At 37.4% G+C, this 18,708-nt stretch overlaps 1 protein-coding gene across 3 annotated transcripts in view; it reads left to right on the top strand.

Moving 5' to 3' along the window:
* SUCO (SUN domain containing ossification factor) overlaps nt 1-18,708 on the top strand; it is a 40,250-nt gene that overhangs the window by 12,142 nt on the left and 9,400 nt on the right. For 2 of the 3 annotated variants that reach the window (XM_082766271.1, XM_082766270.1), the window contains exons 3-17: nt 760-861; nt 2,262-2,407; nt 5,648-5,788; nt 5,967-6,114; nt 8,066-8,186; nt 8,412-8,536; nt 9,035-9,102; nt 9,685-9,792; nt 10,165-10,270; nt 12,534-12,554; nt 12,790-12,845; nt 13,857-13,948; nt 14,637-14,702; nt 17,726-17,800; nt 18,304-18,397. In XM_082766271.1, the coding sequence (XP_082622397.1) occupies nt 760-861; nt 2,262-2,407; nt 5,648-5,788; nt 5,967-6,114; nt 8,066-8,186; nt 8,412-8,536; nt 9,035-9,102; nt 9,685-9,792; nt 10,165-10,270; nt 12,534-12,554; nt 12,790-12,845; nt 13,857-13,948; nt 14,637-14,702; nt 17,726-17,800; nt 18,304-18,397 (1,469 nt within the window). The remainder of the gene's footprint in view (nt 1-759; nt 862-2,261; nt 2,408-5,647; nt 5,789-5,966; nt 6,115-8,065; nt 8,187-8,411; nt 8,537-9,034; nt 9,103-9,684; nt 9,793-10,164; nt 10,271-12,533; nt 12,555-12,789; nt 12,846-13,856; nt 13,949-14,636; nt 14,703-17,725; nt 17,801-18,303; nt 18,398-18,708) is intronic. The other variant, XM_082766272.1, reaches the window with a different exon arrangement.

Raw genomic sequence — 18,708 nt, 5'->3', positions numbered from 1 at the left:
GTTTGACCAGAGAATTTTAGATTGCCCTTGTAAAAACAAGGGGTATGGGAATTCCTACCGGATTTGTTTTCGTATTTTAAATAATTGTTGTAGAAAGAATGTTCTCAGAAGTAACTTATGTATTGTGTAGTCATTTTCCTTTTAAAAAAAAAAAAAAAAAAAAGTTTTGTAGGGTGAAGTAAATTGATTACACAGCCTGGTGCTTATAGAATATTTTCTTCGTAAATTGCATATTCTTGCTCTGTGAACTCATTGCACCTGACAGTAAATCTTTAGTTGTAAAAGCAAAAGCTTTTTAAAAAGGTTACAACAGACTTAGGAATTTATTGTAGTTTCACTGATAGGACTGCTATAAAATGTGCCGGGTGTTACTTTGTAGTCCTTTTTTAATGGTTGTCTTTTGAAAGCCATTGTAGGATCACTTTTCTTCCCTCTTCTGGGCAGCACAGGAATAGGGAGGATCTGTGAACACAGCAGACTATGGCAGAGTGATTGACTTGCCTTAGCACAGGAGCTGAATGGCCTCAAACTTGCCCGTGAAAGTTTAACTGAATTGATTTTATTTGCTGTAGGGTTTGTATGGATGAGAATTTAACCGTACGTGGGCAGTGGTTCTGAAGGTTCATAAAGCTTAGTTTCTTGTTGATGTTTGGGTGGTTGTAAAGGTAGTAATCAGTCTCTGCCAAAGCTAGCTCCTCTTATTAGAATAAGAAGGCATTTGTTACTGCATACATACTGTTTTACCTTTTAATACACTAGAGGGAAGAGGCTGGTCCCAGACTGGAGTCTGAGCATGCAGACTCAAGTACGCAGAGTTACTCCACAGAAGAGCTACTTGATGACTCTACAAAATCTGACCAGGTAAGCCTATTATTTCACTCACTCTCCTTACGCTCTTCAAATGCTTCTTGTATTTCAGAGTCTTTCATTTTGAGTTGTCTAAAGCTCTTGGTAACCATCTAGGTAACCATCTATCACATTTCACTTGCACGTAGGGTTGCTGCCAGACTCATTTCCAATGAAGAAGAAAACCTGTGAGCTAGCAGATCTTGCATTTCCCATGTGCATAAGTAATAGTAATTTAGTATTTGTAGGTACTGAGTAAATCTTTCCAAGGTAAATTAAAGATGGATGTTACAGGTATGGATGTCACTCCTAAAAAAAAACAAACAAACAACAAAAAAAAAAAAACAAAAAACAAAAAACAAACAAACAAACAAAAAAACCAACTCACTGAAATCTTTTATATATAGGTCAGATGTGGGGGATTGTAGCAGTCACTTTTTATCTTTCATCTTCCATGCCTTTTGTCAGTTTTTTCCATTGTTTAAAATGAAAGCATTTTCCAAAGGGTTTTGTTTTAACTATTTGCAGGGTTGTTAATATTAAGTCAGTGCCAGGTGCTAAATGTTACGAAGCCCACTGTTACAGATGACTTAACATATACATTTGTGCTCTGTAGGTTACAAGACAACAGAAGTAGGATGTACTTCCGATGATATATATTGCATAGTTTAAATATGTAATTCTGTGGTGTAAACCTAGACTACTTCATGGTTAGTTAAATGACTTAGAGTAATCCTGGTATTGACAAGAGACTCTTGTTTGAAGTGTTTTTATTGCCACAAAGAATTGATCTGACCTGTTTTGGTGGCTGTGTACTCCTCCAGATTCAGAAATACTTACTTTGGTTAGGCTGTGCACATGCTTATAAAACTGAGGAACTAGAATTAGTACACCTCAAGATTACTGAACTCTCAGAAGTGGTAAGTGATTTATCTTTAAGTTACAGCAGAGAATAGACTTCTGAATGCATTTCTGACCTCCATTGGTGTGTTAAAATTGTAAGCCTTCCCCAAAGCGCAGCCGAAGATGAAAATTAAACTGTATTGAAGCATGAAGCATATAGAACTGCTCATTTCAGTTGTTGAAATACTCAAGCTAGTTTTCTTGTGGTTATCTTTTCGTAGTCTTTTCCTCATGGTTGATGAAGCTGTTGCATATGCTTTTCCAGTTAATACTTTTATGCTGTTGTTGTAGGCTGTGAAAGAGTGTTGTAACTGCCCTGAAGTAGCACTGAATGCCAGCTAGGTTTACGAACAAAGAAAACTTTTCCGATCTGTCCTGCTGTCTGATTTTCAGGTTTATTGATGACAGAAATCTCAATTACTGAACTGTTAAAATTTTGTAGGTGTTCTTACAAGAACTCTTTCTCTGTTCAAGTTTTCTAAAACTTATGTTCATCTGTAATGTTTTCACAGGCTAAAGAAGTAAGTGAAACAAGCCAGCTTGAAGCTCAGACTCCAACTCCGGTAGATTTAAATGGAGCTTCACCTAGCATAGTTGCAAGCACTGAAAATAATTCCAGTTCACCTACCTCAGAGATATCTACAGTCTCACAGCCTGAGTAAGTTTTTTTTTCTTTTTTTTTTTTTTTAATTCCATTGTTTTGGGCTTTGACAGAATACCACTTTTTCTGATATTGTTAAAAGGGTTACCTGTTCAGGTGTAGCAGAGGGGTGAGGCACTGTACTTCTCTAGACTGTTACGTGCTATTATTTTGCTGTTCTTTGGTTTATGGTGTCAACACTAATGGAATATGCCATCACTTGATCTGCAGATTGAGAGTTGCATACTTGCTTGACTGTTGCCATTACCAGTTCTAAGGCCTGGCTCTGAAAGGGGGAAATTCGATGTCTCTTATATGCTATGTAATTTGTATTATAAAAGGCACCAGGTCTTCAGCATCCGGATTTCTGCCCCTCACACATGTGCTGCACATATGTGATAAAGAACATCATGGTTGAGTGATGGCCTCTGCTTTCAGTTAAGGGTTAACTTCGTAGGGTTTGGGGTTTTGCTCCAGGACTGGGAACAGAGCAGTCTTAAATGAGTTCTGTTATTAAGAGACTTACAATAAAAATGACAAATTTCAGTATAAGCATATCCAAGTTGTTTGTAAATCTAGTACTTAGCAGTGTATTGTGAAGCTACCTCTGCTGCTGTAGACAGAGTCCTTTGAGAACTGATGTCCCTACTTCTGTTTCCGTTCTTCTGTGGAATGCTGTGCAGCCAAATTTGAATAGTAGTATAGGAATTCATGTGTTTATATTTCTAGGTACTTGCACAAAATTCTCCTTGTTCTTTTCTGCTTTAAGGTTATATATTTTTTTTGTCTGCTAATAAAGGTCTAGTATTTTGACAGATAAAATTTAGCACATTAGAAGTGAAGTAGAATTCCCTAGTTCTTTTTTTGTGTGTGTGTGTCCAGTTTTGCTGATTTACTAAATTCAGTGGTCTTAGCATAGAAAAGGTCTGAAAATCTTGTTGCCTGACTGATCTTACCTAGTCTGCTGGGGCTAATGCTTAAGTACCTTTAAATGTCTTTAATCACAAGTCTTGGAAAATCAAGCTCCCAAAACTTGCAGTTTTCATAAAGCAAAACTGGAATGTAACTTCAGTGTTTCTTTTTATAGCTTTTGTGGACTGCTCTACCAACTTGTTTATATGACTAGATGCAGGCCCTACTGTTGTCAGGTGCTGGAGGAGATTCAGGATCTTTGTTTAAAAGAAAAAGCTCAGTGTCGTGGACTTGTTGAAAATAGTCTTGTGCTACTGTAGTTGCTAGAGTGGTGTACTATGAAGACTCAAACTATCAAACAAAGGAGTATTGAAACTTGTTTTGGAGCACCTGGTTTATTAGTTGTGGGTAGGAGTGCTCTGATCCTGGTATTCTTTATGGGAAGAAAGGACAGGATCAATAGAGGGGACGTAGCATATTTATATATTTTTTTTCAAACTTCCGTTTTACTTTAAATACGAATTTGTAGTCTATTTTACTACAGACTCTCTTAATACCCAAGAAGGCTGTGGATGCAGTCCAGCTCCATAGTTAAACAAGATTTTTAAAAAGACTCAGCTGCATTTGTTATTGTTAGACAACATTTTTTCTCTTTTAGGTACTAATTCTTATCAGTGTAACAAATTGCAGCTCCATTAGGTGTTACTGGTCTGGTACTGCTGCAGGACCTCTTAGACAAAATATTCTGGAAGTAATTTTATTCCAGACTACTTCAAAACAAATCCTTTCTTGCTGCCATTGTAGCTTATCTTTGCAGCCCTAATTTGTGGAAAGCTTATTGAAAAATAATTTGTGCTCTTCTGGTTTTAAGTGACAACAGCTGCTGTGCATGGTAAGCCTGGTAATGCACTTGAAAAATGAAGGCAAGGCTACTAACAAATGAAAGTGCACAAAGCAGGGGGGTGCTGCAGTTCCTAGGCTTGTGCTACTCCTGCCAAATCTAGATACTGAAGGCCAGGCAGGTACACCCTGATATCTATCTCTCTCTATATGAACTTAGAGATATGTGATACATATGATTATATGATATATCTGGTGCATATATATGTCAGTTCATACTTGATATATATTTTAAGTTGGTAACTACTCATACTGTCATCTATTCATCATCTTTTCACCAAGATCAAGAATATGTGGAGCTTTTTAGTTAGAAGCAGAGTGGTCACCCCTACTTTGGCTGTTAGTGTTATGTGCAGAACTAGCCTGTGTGCATCTCAGACATGCACCTTGGGGGATTACGGAGAAACTATTCTGTTTATAGCTACTAACTTCTTGTATTTGAAGGGTTTGATAGATTGTGCTATGTAGTCTTGAATGCCTCTTGAGTTTTTTTGTTTTGTATCAAGGGAACTTAATCGTGTGAAAGGTACTAAAATTGTACCCTTGTGTTTGTTATGGCTGTTTTTTGTGAATGTAGCTGTCAAAACCAAAAAGATGACTTTCTACGTTGCCCAAGTGCTGTTTGTTTTTGCGGATCTGTGTGCTTATGTTGAAATTTAGGAAGCAGAGTAAAGGCTCTTAGTTAAATCTGGCTTATAACCTTCTAGATCAATATGAAACATCCCTGCACTGGAAACTCATCCCTCCCCACCCACTCCATGACTCCTAAAGAGCATGCAGGGAGGCTTTCTTTGCATTTTTGCCCTAGTATTTGTCTGATGCAGTATGTTTGTTCTCCTTGGGAAAGAAGAATTAAAGCAATGGGCAGATAAGCAAGTTCAGGCTGCTCATGCAGCATAGGTAATGATCTACTGGATTACATCATTTCTGTTGCACTAGCAGAAAAAAAACGAATGGAAAAAGTCCGTCAGGCTGTGCCACGTACTGTTATGCCACACCTTTCCTTGTGGAGGTTTGGCCAAGTTCTGTTCTGACTGTTCCCCATTGACTTGGTAACATTAGGAGCCTTTAGTGATGGGACTCAGTCTCCTGTTTAAGACTTTGTTGAAAGAAAGAAGATTGCTGGCATTCAGATTGTGAAGCTTGTAGTTTGTAGTAGTGATGGGCAAAAGTATCCATTGCAATGTTTGTGATAAGTTAAGTGGGAGTTCTGGGAGATGGGAAGCTAGCTTTGAGTTTATTTGACTAGAGTGAAGAAGAAATCCTGTTCTTGCACAACTGAGAATGCTGTCCCACGAGTACGGCATACTTCATTCCCCTTGTTTTCTTAATTATTTCTGAGATTGTTTTTTTTAAAGCTTTCAAATATCTTTAGTTTATCTAATTGATTAGCAGGGTTACTTGTATTATCAGAAGGGTAAAAAGCATATTGTTTCTTTCCTTCAGTGCAATAGAAAATTCCCGTGCTGATACCCCTGTAGTCAGCTCTAGTGAAGCTGAACAGTCAGAACCTGACTGTGATATTGGTGGGACACTTGAGGCTGACCCTCAGAGTGAGCCTTCCTCTTTTGTCAGTCCACCAGAGAGGTGAGTATTGAAGTAGGTTATGAGACTGAATAATTTAAAGGTAATTGTTCGTTTCTGTCCTGGCCGTGCAACAAAGATCTGCATGTGCTTGCTTATCCGCATTTGTATGTGTGTTTTATTATTGTATATGACTGAAAATGTGATCGTTTTGTAGGTCCTAATGCTCTAAAATTTTCAGCCTTGCAGGCCAACATATAGAGAACATATCTTCTTCACATGGCAAGGGAAAGAAGACAAAATCTGAGTTTGAATCAAAAGTTGCAGCAGCTGAAAAAGGGGCAGATCAAAAATCTGCTCTGAATGCCTCTGAGAACTTAAAAAGGGAGGTAAGCAGTACTGAGATTCTGCTCAGCACGCACAAGAGTACGAAGGCCTTTGTTAAATAATCAACGGTGTTAAAGATAAGTGATTTCCATCGCTTTTTTGATTGCCACTGTCTAAATGCATAGCTCTTGCATCAGAAGCACTGCGTGCGGGTCTGATGTTGCCCTCTCAGCAAAGGTTTAAAATGGAAGAACAGGGCAGCAAGGTCAATCATTTTGCACAACTCAGTTTTTCTGAGCTGTCTCTTCCAGTACAGGATCTAGGGAAATCATGTCAAACAAAACCATCTGGAGCAGAATCCAGAAGAACGGTTCTTGGTATAACAGGTAGTGAAAGTGGGACTTCCTGTAGGATGCTGGCTTCCTCTGCGTGGGTTAAAGAAATGCAGGGGGTTTGTGGTCCAGGTAAGCTTGTAGAACAGAAGTCTGAAAGTTGACTCTCTCGACTGAGTCAGGAAGTCCTTAAGCAGCAAGCAGATAGCTAGAGGCAAAGACTACACTTGGAGGAAATATACAATGTTTGCTGTGTTGTTACTCTTTCCTAAGTATCTTGTTTGCCCAGTGTTAAAATTGGGTTACTTAGCTTAGACAAGACTTAGCCTGAACTGTGGGACTGCCTTTATGTTCTCATTGAGAGGCATTTTATAAAGCTTATTTGTTTTATATAGGTAAAGAATGTCCAAGGCCACAGTAACACCACATTTTGCTATTTTAGGATCACATTTAGATTGCCACTAATAACTTTGTTAACTTTTTAAATGTGTAGTCTATCTAAGAAGTTACTCCCACTGAACAGACTGCGGTGTGCCTTAAAATGCAGTCAGAAAGAGTATTCTAAAGAATTTGACTACAAAAAATGGTGTAAAGTGATTTTTATAAAATGCTTTAAATATTTTTTTTTAAAATAACCTAATTCTTTAATGATTGAATTAAATAATTGTGGCGTTGCATTCTGTCATAGTTAAGCAAGAGCATTGTTTACTCAATTGGCTTTTTGATTTGTCACTTGCCTCATAGTCCGGTGAGGATCAGATATTTCTGAAATTTCTTGGGAGAAGAAAATAGGCATTTTTTTAGGTCCTCTGATTTCAAATTATATGGGGATGTATATTTGGATATGTCAAATCTAAAGGTCGGTTGCACTGTACGTCATGTGAAGAATTCTGTCATGTCACTTTTATCTAAGTATGTGTTATTCCTCTCTGTTTGAGGGCTTTCAGTTACAGAACTGTGTGAAATACTTGAAGTACAAAGATGTCAGCCTACAAAGCAGTCCTTCTGGAAATTACATGTAAAATATTGGCTGCAAAACAACAAATCTTCCTCACTTTAAATGCCTAGCAAAAGGTTTTTTCACATGACGTGCTGGAAATGTGTTTATATGAAGAAGTTAAGACTTCAAATGGTAGTATAGACTGTGGTTAAATTAAAGTGTAATTACTTTGGCAAGTCCAAAACATGTTTTCTGTATTAAACATAAAATATTTCTTTTAAATATCCAATTCTGCTGTTTTTTGTGGTTTTTGGAATTTCCGGGGGACCTCTGGAATTCTGACATGAGCAGCGTTTGTCTTTTAAGGATTTCTGCTGTAGGGAAACCTTTTTTTCTTAGGGAGAGGAGAAGCAAAAATCTTGAAGACAAAGCAGTTGTTCTATCAGACAGAAAGTTTACATTGTACTTGAAGTGTATTAATTCAGTGACAAAAATTGTCAGTATCTCAGTGAAAGCCTAAGATTCTGGGAGGAGACCATCACATGTTTATCTACCTTGGTACTAAGTTTTCAGCATGTGTCTAAATGATGGATCTCCTGTTTACTTGATGTAGAAGTTGAGCAGGCATTGATTTTTTTATTTTTTAAGAAAAAAAAAAAACACAACAGACATTAATTTGTCTTTGTTTCAGTGTTTGTATTGAAAAATATTTGCAATTGGTGTTTTCTTTCTTTCTTCCAGAAAGACTATAAGAAAACAGGAGAAATTGACCCTACATCTGTTATAACTCCAAAGGATCCTGGAGATATTCCGACATTTGATGAATGGAAAAAGAAAGTCATGGAAGTAGAGAAAGAAAAGAGTAAGTTCAGGATTCATTTGCTTGCCTTAAATACAGATTGCTTTAATCTTCTCTTAAATCTGAATAGTGAAACTAGCTGAATCCAGAATGCAGCCAGTAGGTTTGCATTCCTACTAAAATTACATGAGTAATGGCATTTGTTACATAAAAGTAGTGACAGCAGTTCCCTGCATGTGGAAACATTTGTTGTGTGAGTGTTATAATACCGGTATTTTCTGTTCCTAGGTCAATCAATGCACCCTTCTGCTGTTGGTGGACAGCATTCCACAAAAAAGGTTCAGAAAAACAGAAATAACTATGCCTCTGTAGAATGTGGTGCCAAAATTCTGGCAGCAAATCCAGAGGCAAAGGTAAGCATTCACTAATTATTAGCATGCATTACTTCAGTTTAAAGTCATGCAAAAAGTAGTGCAAAGTACAGTTACGTAAAAGTGAACACTGATTTTTGAAGTCATCTTTTATTTTTGGGTTTGGGTTTATTGTGATTTTGGGTTTATGTAAAAATGGAATGTAAACCGTGATCTGTCCCTCTTATTTAAGAGGGATTGCTGCAGAGAAAAACTTCTCTTTGACTGAAATATTTGGAAGGGGGAGGAGAATCTGCTCAGTATAGAAATTGGACAAAGTTGTATAAAATAGCTCACCATAGTAAATAAGCTGTGATTGCCCAAGGCTGATGTGGTATACTGTCACCTGTATATTATTGTGCTTAAATGTTATGAAACCTGGTATTAATCTTCAGAACTAATACTAAGTTTATTTTCGTGGAGTGGGAGGGCATGGGAAACTTGGTGATGGTATTGTCTTCCATACAACATAAAATACTAACTGTTGTATTCTTTATACAGAGCACGTCTGCTATTTTAATGGAAAATATGGACCTTTATATGCTAAATCCGTGCAGTACTAAAATATGGTAGGTTACAGAGGTTTGCCTGTTTGTAAAGGCTAATTCTAGTTTTCCATCGCAATGGGGGTGCGCGTGTACTACGGAACTGGCTGGATCTCGGTGCATTTGTGCCTGTGAAATGTATGTAGGGAGCTTTAACTGATTTAGCAGAAGGCATTTAATTGTGTCCCCTGTAGAATTATGTTTCTGAGTGCTACGATTAAGGAGATAACTTTGTTCACGTTGTCATTTGTAGTTGTGACATAACTGTAATTCAAAAGAAAAAGAGCTGGGTATTCAAGTAAAGCTTTTGGTTTCTTTCCTCAGTTGCCAAATACTTGCAGGACGCATTATTGCTATTTACCACATATATAAATAATTGGCCTTTCAGGTATATGACTTAAGTGGTGGTTGCTATCCTTAGTTTTCAGTTCTGTGACTTGCTGCCCTTGATTTTGAAGGGATCAGCAAGTGATGCCTCCTAATTCTATAGCATTTCTGTAGTGTTCCTTTATACCCAGTGAAGGATGGAGCAACAAAGTAAAGGACTGAGGAGTGTAATCCTACAGGTGGAGTGCTTCTATTAATAATTTCCTTTTTGTCTTCAAGGTTTGTTATTGAGCTTTGTGAACCAATCCAAGTAAAACAGCTTGATATTGCGAATCATGAATTATTCTCTTCAACTCCTAAAGACTTTCTGGTGTCCATTAGTGACAGGTATGTTATCAAAATCAGCTCTTTTGAATGAAGAATGAAATAACTATTAAATGTGTCTGTATCAGGCATGATTTGTGCATTATTTTATGCAAATTGAGATGCATTGTGAAATGACAGATTTTCTTTGTGTGTATACGATCAGTTACTAGCTTTTTTCCCTGTGTTTCCTGTGTTTTTTGTGTGAAGAATAGTCTTACTTTGCTACACATCTCTTCATTAAAAAGCACAATGCAGCTATAATGCAACTCAAAAAAAAAAAAAACTAATAATAACTTATTTTGCAGACAGGTGTTTTGGAAGACATAAATGTCTTTAAACAGCAGAGTATGGAGTTTTGAATTTCATTAGATGACTATTTTTTTTGTTTTCTAGGTATCCAACAAACAAATGGATTAAACTAGGTACTTTCCATGCTAGAGATGAGAGGAATGTCCAAAGCTTTCCTCTGGATGAACAGATGTATGCCAAATACGTTAAGGTAATTTAAGCATAAATGTTTTTGCAGGGTTGTCAGAAAATGAAGTGTTTGCTGGTTTTACCTTCTATCTGGAAACATGTTATCAAAGCATTCATTGCTATTAATTGCATTAGTTTCAGTATTGGCCTCATACTAAATGTCTGTCAGACAGTCACAAGTGTTACCTTTCTCAAATGGTACCTGATAACGTGTTGGAACGCATGTGTTACCTTGTGTCCAAGAACTTCCTTAGTTGCTATCTGAATGTAGAAAAATCCAGGCGATGTTCTGATTTGCTTGACTTGCCAAACCGTCTTTTGAATATACGATTAAAAATGTAATCCTATTTTGTCTTTTGGCTGTATCTGCTTGTGTGTATGTATGTACATCTATGCACATACATACACATTCTCCTGGAGCACAGATTAGAATAGTGCATTTCTTGATATGTTTGTGCAGTATTCTGCTGTATAGTTGTAGGTGAACGTGAAAGAGCAAACATTTAAATTCCTGGTTTTGCTCGACAGACTCAAAGTGCACTTTTGCATTTTTTCAATCATAACTGCTATGTGAGCAAATTACTTAGAATTACTGCTACTGGAGCTAAATGTCTCAAATTATAACTTCAGAAGGCTTTTCACATTACTGCAACACAGGTTTTTGGGGAATTATGAAACACTGTTTGCTTTTTAAAAAGAAATCTGACTTTGTACATTCATTTGGAGGTAAAATTTACTTCCAGAGGCTGCTTTGTTTAAAACATCTTAATTATAAGAAGCCTGTACACCTTGCACGATGCATCTAGTTATTTTTTAAAGCAAACATCAGTGCAACATAAAACTCAATCTCAAAGCTGAGACTGAAGTCCACTAAAGCAGTATGACCCTTTCGCTTCCTGTGTTACGGGTTACTGGGGCAGTGAATGGAACTGAAAAACAGAAAGCAACTGCTTCGTCATGGTAACTACTGAAATTAGGTTTGCCTGATGGGAGAGATCCCTGTCTTGCATTTGCCGTGATCTCTGACCTATCAAAATAGCTTGCAACAGTGTTTATTCAGAAGATTCACCAAAATAAAATTCCATAAATAATGTGGTGCTTGCACAGGGTTAAAAGCGTTACTGAAGATACTGTGATGTAGTGGAGCTGTAATCCAAATAAAATGCAGACTGTTTAGGCCCTCTCAGCAATGTTACCTTGTAATTAAGGTGCTTACAAAAACTGAATACTGGATTGTGCTATTAAATTGTTCTGTGCTTTCTTCAAAAGGTAGCTGTAATAGTTATCTATTGAATTTATATACCCAGAAATTCTGCATGAGTCAGGATAAAGACCTCATTTATTTTTAATTGTGTTTCTGGCTGAATTAATGCCTTAAGGTATCTAGAATCTTGACTGTCACTGAAGCTCCAAAATTACACTGGATGCTTCAGCAATTAATCTCCTGGAGAATATGGTATTTTGCCTTGAATAATATACTGTGGTAATTTTTTTTAAAGAACTTATAGTAATGTTTTCACTTTATAGCATAAAATGTAAGCGATTTCTAGGAGTGCCTAGTCTGCAGGAAGAGTCCAAAAATTTTTCAGAAAGGTTTATTTTTTGAAGTAGCTTAATAAATGATCTGAAATTGACTTTTTGTAGGAGTGTTTTTATGAAAATAGTTACCTTGATCTCATTTGCAAGTTATCACAGTCCTTCATTGAGAGTTTCTATGTAGTGGTTTTATAAGTGCATTCTACGCTTCCAAGCTGAGTTTAGACTAAATACCAGAGTGTAGTTAAGATCTCGCTAGAAATATACTGAATGAAGCTTCCAAATGTGTAAGAGGTTCTATGCACAATCTTCCAGTTGTCTCTATAAATTGCAGCATGTTACATTGAACTCAAAGCAGTAGCAGGACATAGAATGCATGCTATGATTTTTTCTTTTGTGTCACTTCCTGTAATCTGTGCTCTTTAAAGGGGAAAAATTACACATAGTGAATATAACTCACCTTAATACTCTGTCTGGAATCGTGCTGCTTAGAAAAATTGAATAACTTCACAAAGTTAATTAATAAAACGTGTTGCATGTTAATTGCTGTCTGCAAGGTATGAGGGCTAAATGAAATCTGCTACCTGAAGCATATGAAATAGTATTGCAACTTTATCCTTCATAACTTGTCATCCTAGGCATTATAGTAGTGAATTGAAAACAGCAAAACTCTGTAGTTGCCTGTGGCATGTTTGGCCTTTGTACTGACATCTTTTTTTTTTTTTTTCTTTTCCTTTCTCTTGCTTCAGATGTTCATCAAGTACATAAAGGTTAGCAACCTCTTCTTTTGGAATGCTGAATGCATAGGGCTTGGGGTTTCTCTGCGGCTCAGCACATTAATGCATGGCAAGAATAAAGCTTTCAGTCTTTTCTGTTCTGGTGTTTTGGGCAATCTGCAAATCCCTTGTATAAAACAAAAACAAACAAAAACACCCCCCTATGTTAAATGGATTCTTAACTCCATGGATCTTTGGTCTTTCATTTTAAGTATGTTTTATTCTGTAGGTGGAGCTGATATCACACTTTGGATCAGAACATTTTTGTCCCTTAAGTCTTATAAGGTAATGTCAAGTATTTTGCTTTGTATTTCTACCTTTTTGCAATGTGGATTAGTGTGTTCTAACAAGAGCTGGGAAACAAAGTCTGATTTTCAGTATACCTGAGTTAGCTGGAAATGCTGCAAATTGACGTAATTGCCTAAGATGACCTGCTGCATAATGTTCTCTTCACATGTGTTTAAATAAGCTTCACATCTTTTAATTCAATTTCCCATTATGTAGGGAATAGTTTGTATTTGCTGGAGGTGAGGCAGAGAGGGTAGAGAACAGGGAGCATGAGCAGCCTCCCCGTGAGGACATGAGCATTTATTTAAAGGCTGACCAAGCAAAACAAGGAACAAGTGGTACGCTAAAAAGAGCAGGTGTGCTGAGTGCTGTTGAGAAGCTGTGTTGCAGGCACCCGAGGTATGACCAGTCAGTAATATTTGAAACATCTAAATCAGAACTGTACGTGTAGTTCTGTGCTGTTCCTGAAAACCACTTTAAGTTCTGCTGTTAAAGCCATGCTAGGACTTGAACCCAAGAAATCCAGTGTTGTAAACAAAACAATATTTTTAGTGAGTAAGACTGCTTTAAATTGCTTTTATTTGAATTGATTTCAGCAGAGCAGGTCAAAGAACATAGCGTGCAAAATCAGGTAGTCAGGACTTAAAGTTTGTCAAAGGTCAAGCTGAGGAGATTTAAGAGCTTGTGGGGCACTTGAGACGAGAACATCTAGATAAGAGTTCAAGTTGAAAAGGAGAGCAGACCTCTTTGGAATCGTTGCAACTTAAAACAGGATCTTGGTTTGGAGCAGCACTTGAGAACATGCAACAGACTGGATAGGAGTTTGAGAAACTTACCTGGCAGCGTATCTGCTGCTTGGTCTTGGCTAACCGAAGGTAACTATTGCTTATCTGATTTTTGTTCCATACCACATGATGTTACCGTTGCTTATCTAATCATCAGTCATGTCAGGTAATTGCATAGCTAATAGACAAATGCTTGATTTTTGGTTTTTAAAACTGTTTGCAGGGTATTTGGTACTAGCATGGTTGAGGAATATGAAGAAATAGCTGATTCTCAGTATCAGTCTGAACGACAAGAACTCTTTGATGAAGATTATGGTAGGCAATAACTTCTGTTTTTTCCTTTGTTTTGGTATACCTTATGCAAGTCTGTTGACTTGTCTCCTATGTATGTTAAATGATTTGACTGTTCAATTTAAGTTGTCTTGTTTGATGTTAAGCATTTCTGGGCTTATCCAAGCATCCTTTTAAATTTTAAACTGATAGTAACTCTTTGGAGGATTATTTTAAAACACTAGTAATGTCTTAGTCTCGTTTGTCAGGCTAGTCAATAATACCTTCATGTCCTGACAATAGCGAAGGATAACTAAAATAATCAGAGTAGCGTCCATAGCCTTTTCCCTAGGATTGTTTGGACCATCAATGTTGCAAACAATTGGAAAGGGCTTATGTTGGCTGGCAGACTTCATAAAAGATGTGTGAAAACACCTTCCCCTCGTCCTACAGCCCTCATGTGGAAGACTGGGGGAGAAGCCTGCACTAAGCCCAGTTAGCTGTTGGTGAATCCAGGGGAAACTGAAGCTTGAACTCTGAATCTCTTCGTATTTCTCACTGCATTGAGCTTGATACTTCAGTATGTCATTTCTGACCTTTAACTCTATTTCTGTAGCTTTATTTTTACGCTGTCAAACTGACAGTGTTGAATGACATGTTAAATCTTGAGGTTTATTTTGATTGATTGTGACATGTAATTTTGATAGTCATAAATATTCTTCTTTATTCATAGATTATCTGTTGGATTACAATACAGGGGAAGAAAAATCTTCAAAAAATCTCCTTGGTTCTGCTACAAGTGAGTATGACTTGGTAGAAAAATGCTGTGCTGAAATAAGTGAGCTGTTTGACATTGGAATGACACTTCCTTATGCAACAGTTATGACTTCCTGATTTTCCTGCTGAAGCAATTTGTTGTGATTCCTGTTTAATTGTGTAGGAGTGAACAGTAGCAATTTGAAAATGGATTATCATAAAATAAGACCAGAACTTTTAGATCTTTTTTTCAGAAACCTTGCTTTCTTTGAGTAAGGATCCTGAGCACCTAAAACAATCTGAATTTTACATAGGGCTATAAACATTCAGCATTAATATGCAGTAGAACTGTAATTACTTGGGAAACTTGGAAATCCAGGCACAAATAAGGTGCTTTATTTATAGGAAGCAATATAAAGATTTACTTCCTACAGCCTGAGTGGAAGGGATGGAGAATACTTTCTGAGAAGAGTTTGTGTAAATATTGTAGCTTCCGTGTCTTCCATGAGTACTGTATATTTTTTTGACAGAACTGATAGTTCTTGGCTGTCTCTTGTCACTTTTCCCTTTTGGAAAGCCTTCAGATGTGGGTTTTGTTTGGCCAAGTATACTTGAATATTCAGTTTTAATGGTATTCTTAACTCCTAATTTATTTAGGATAATATCAGCTGCCAGACACCCTACACTGTGCCACTCTTCCTTCTGGCCCAGATAATGAAGATCTGTTGTTCAGATTCAAGACTGCAACCTGAAGTTCTCAGGCTTTCCTTATGGTCCGTAGTGTATGAGAGCTGCAGGGTTCTTCACAACCGTCTCCTAGAACATAGTTGTCCCTTACAAAGGTCGTAGCTACGCATATTGCACAGCTTAGCATGGTTCTGAATGGGGCAATAGGTAGTGGAAAAGGCAGGTTTTTTCTACTAAATGTTAGCCTCTCACGCATGAGAGAAAGCAGGATATTCTTGTGTGACACTGCTTATCTTTGGTTTGTGGCCCAAATCCAAATTTCAAGACAACCTGAGGCATATTGATATTCTGTCCCCAGGTGCAGTATTGCAAGATATCGTTCACTGAAAAAAAAAAAAAAAAGATTCTCAATGGTTTTTTTAAGTGTACTTAAGACAGCAATGAAAAGATTTGAAACTTCATTGTTAGTGCTTTATCAGCACAGCTGGGCACTAAGACATTGCAGTGGTAATTATTTAATCCTGGCTGATAGATCTTAGTTTTGAGACCTTTTTTCTCCATAATGTGTTCCTTTTTTGAAGGCATACTGTGTTTGAGAGTATTGTTTTGGGGGGCTTGTGTGTGTTAGAACAAATGAGACAGAATTCCGTTTTAGATTGTCTGTCTTAAATAGTGACTGATAGCACGATGAGGGAGAGGGACCTCAGGGGAGGGGGATAATGAGCTTCAGGTACATCAATTCAAGAAACATTTTGCTGATTTAGCCTGTGTGGGTAGTTCTCTGCTCTTCTAGCCATCTCACAGACCGGCAGGCTTCTATACCAACCTTCAATTCCCCCTCTCTTTTCTTGCTTCTCCATCAATAATAAGAAATGATACTTCAAGTTTAACAACTTCAGATTGTCACTTTTCAAAGAGTAAAAATCCCAGGTAAATAATGTAATTCAGGAACGTGGTTTCTGACCCATTCTGGAGGGAGGGCAGCACTAAGACTCGACAAAGCTTTGTGAAATCAAAGAATTTCGTCAGAACTTCTGAAATGCCCTTCTGTAAATTTGACCTTATCCATATAACATATATGGCTGTATGTTGGTGGGTGTGGGAGGAATGAGCAATGTAGGGCCAACTTTGGTGTGTTTATAGTAAGGTGCTCTTTCACTGTTCTTCACTTTCTAAACAAGCCTACATGTTAGCTATGTTATATATGTCTATATAGAGCTGATTCTTTGCGTCTAGTTCTGTTACTTTTTTAAAGGGAAAATACTGTTCTACTTTGTAGAAGGTAATCCAGATCAGTGGGTATATGTTACTGTTTTCTCACGGTTGACTTGACTGATCTTGGTGATAACTTACATTTCAACATTCAAGGAACAGATTATCTTCAAATCCTCAAAAACTTGGAATTGTTATGTTGCAGCAGCATCAGAGTTGAAAGTCTGATTCAGGATTAATAAGGTTTGCACACCAACAAAGTCAGCTCAGCCTAGTATTAATGAATATTTATTGTTTGTCCTGGTGTGGGCATTTTGTCTTTAAAGGAGGAATTCTTGTCTTGTACATATAGCAAATGACATTTCTTGACTCATTCCTTGAATGCTGTCATGACAAATGACCTGGCCTGTTTTCAGTAGAGTTCCTCAGTTTGAGTGTTAAAGCTCAAAGTACCTGACTCAGGGCTTCCCTCAGTGGTTCACACTCTTTGCTTGAACAGTTGTCTGCTTGTTTCACCGTTCCCTGTTTTGAATGGGCTGATGGTCAGTGAGAGCTTCCTCCCACTTCTTGTCTTTGGTGTTAGAAAGTCTCGCTGGATGGTTCAGGCTTGGTGTAGCTGATGTGGTTGGGAAATTGTTGCATTTGTTCTGTGAGGGAGGCCAGATGATTCCCTTCTGCAGGAGTTGCCAAAGCTAATGTAGAAAAACTACATTTAGAGCACAGTCTAAGGCAGCATTTAGAGATGTGTACTGACGCGTGCATTGGCAGCTATTTGGAATTACTGGGGGAGGTTTTGGTGAGCTGCTCCAGACAGCTCTGCCTGAATGCCTAAACAAAGTGGTACTGTGTACTGAGATTTTCTTCAGCAGTTGTGCATCCCATTTCCCACGTAAACTGTATTTTAACTGCCTAGAAGCTGACTGAAGAAAGACTTCAGTAGACTGTGACTGGTATTAGATACTGGTTTTCAAATACAAGCTTCTGACTTATAAACAGAAATCTCTTACCCTTTAAAAGAAATGGATGCATTTCTTATAATTAGAATGACTCTTTTTTTTAATGTATAATGTGATTAATTTCAGGCAAGTGTTACGTAATAGCAGATTGTTCCATGGTGTGATCTCTGAGCCCTCTGAATTTGTCCTCATCAGTTGGTTTCCATTTCAGATGCTATCCTCAGTATGGTGAACATTGCTGCTAATATGCTTGGAGCCAAAACTGAAGAGAATTCTGAAGCTGAAGGTATTTATTTTTAGGTTAAAAGCATTCTAGAAAGTCTTATTTCTCTTTTGCTTTTTTTTTTGTTTGCTTGTTTTAATTGTGAAGACCTTGATGGTCTGCGTTGAAATGATTTTTCTTCACCATCTTTTATGCCATTACATCATCAGTGCTGTAAAATACTTATCCTATTGACTGCAAACCATGGAGTGAAGAAGTTGAATCTGCCAAGAAGGGAGCTGATACGAATATACCATATGTTTGCTCAGCTATATTCTGATGAGACCTTTACTCTGTTATGCAGCGTTAGTTGTAGAGTCTTAACTCCTTCTTCCTGGAAATATTTTGAGGCTGTCCATAACATCTGATAGTTAAACTGTTGTTAGTGTTTTCAAATAACTGGAACTTTAATGACACCTGCAGTTGTTGCTTTGTTAGAGTTAACATCTAATGCCCCACCCCAAAATCATGGAAAATAAACATGGTTCTTGAATCTTTGTCCTAATTCTTCTTCAATCCTGCAACAGGGAACAAAAGCATATCTGAAAATGTCACTGCCACCCCTGCAACTTCAACAGCTGCACCAAGACTGCCTGAACCAACTCCTGTTCCTTCACCAGAGTAAGCAATTGGTGTATTTTTGAGTGTTCTCCTAGCAGAGATTAGCACGTACCAGTCTGGAATCCTTGGGAGTAGAATGCTCTGATACGGCACACTGCCTTAAACAAGTAAAAATGAAAGCATTTGGAGAAGTATGGGAAGTTACTAACCAGGGAAATTTATTGCTTTAGTTACTATTTGTAGCTCTTTCATTACATGTTTTAACACTTGACAAAATGTCCAAATGCATCACTAATGTTTTCAATAGTTTATATTAGTTTGTTTGGAAGAAGTAAGAGGAGCGTTTTGTTCTTTGTGGCTCTTGCAGATTT

This window comes from Aythya marila, assembly GCF_965140915.1.
Source record: "Aythya marila genome assembly, chromosome: 8".
NCBI classification, from domain to species: domain Eukaryota; kingdom Metazoa; phylum Chordata; class Aves; order Anseriformes; family Anatidae; genus Aythya; species Aythya marila.
The sequence above is the reverse complement of the archived record's forward strand: the minus strand, read 5'-3'. Positions and strand labels throughout refer to the sequence as shown.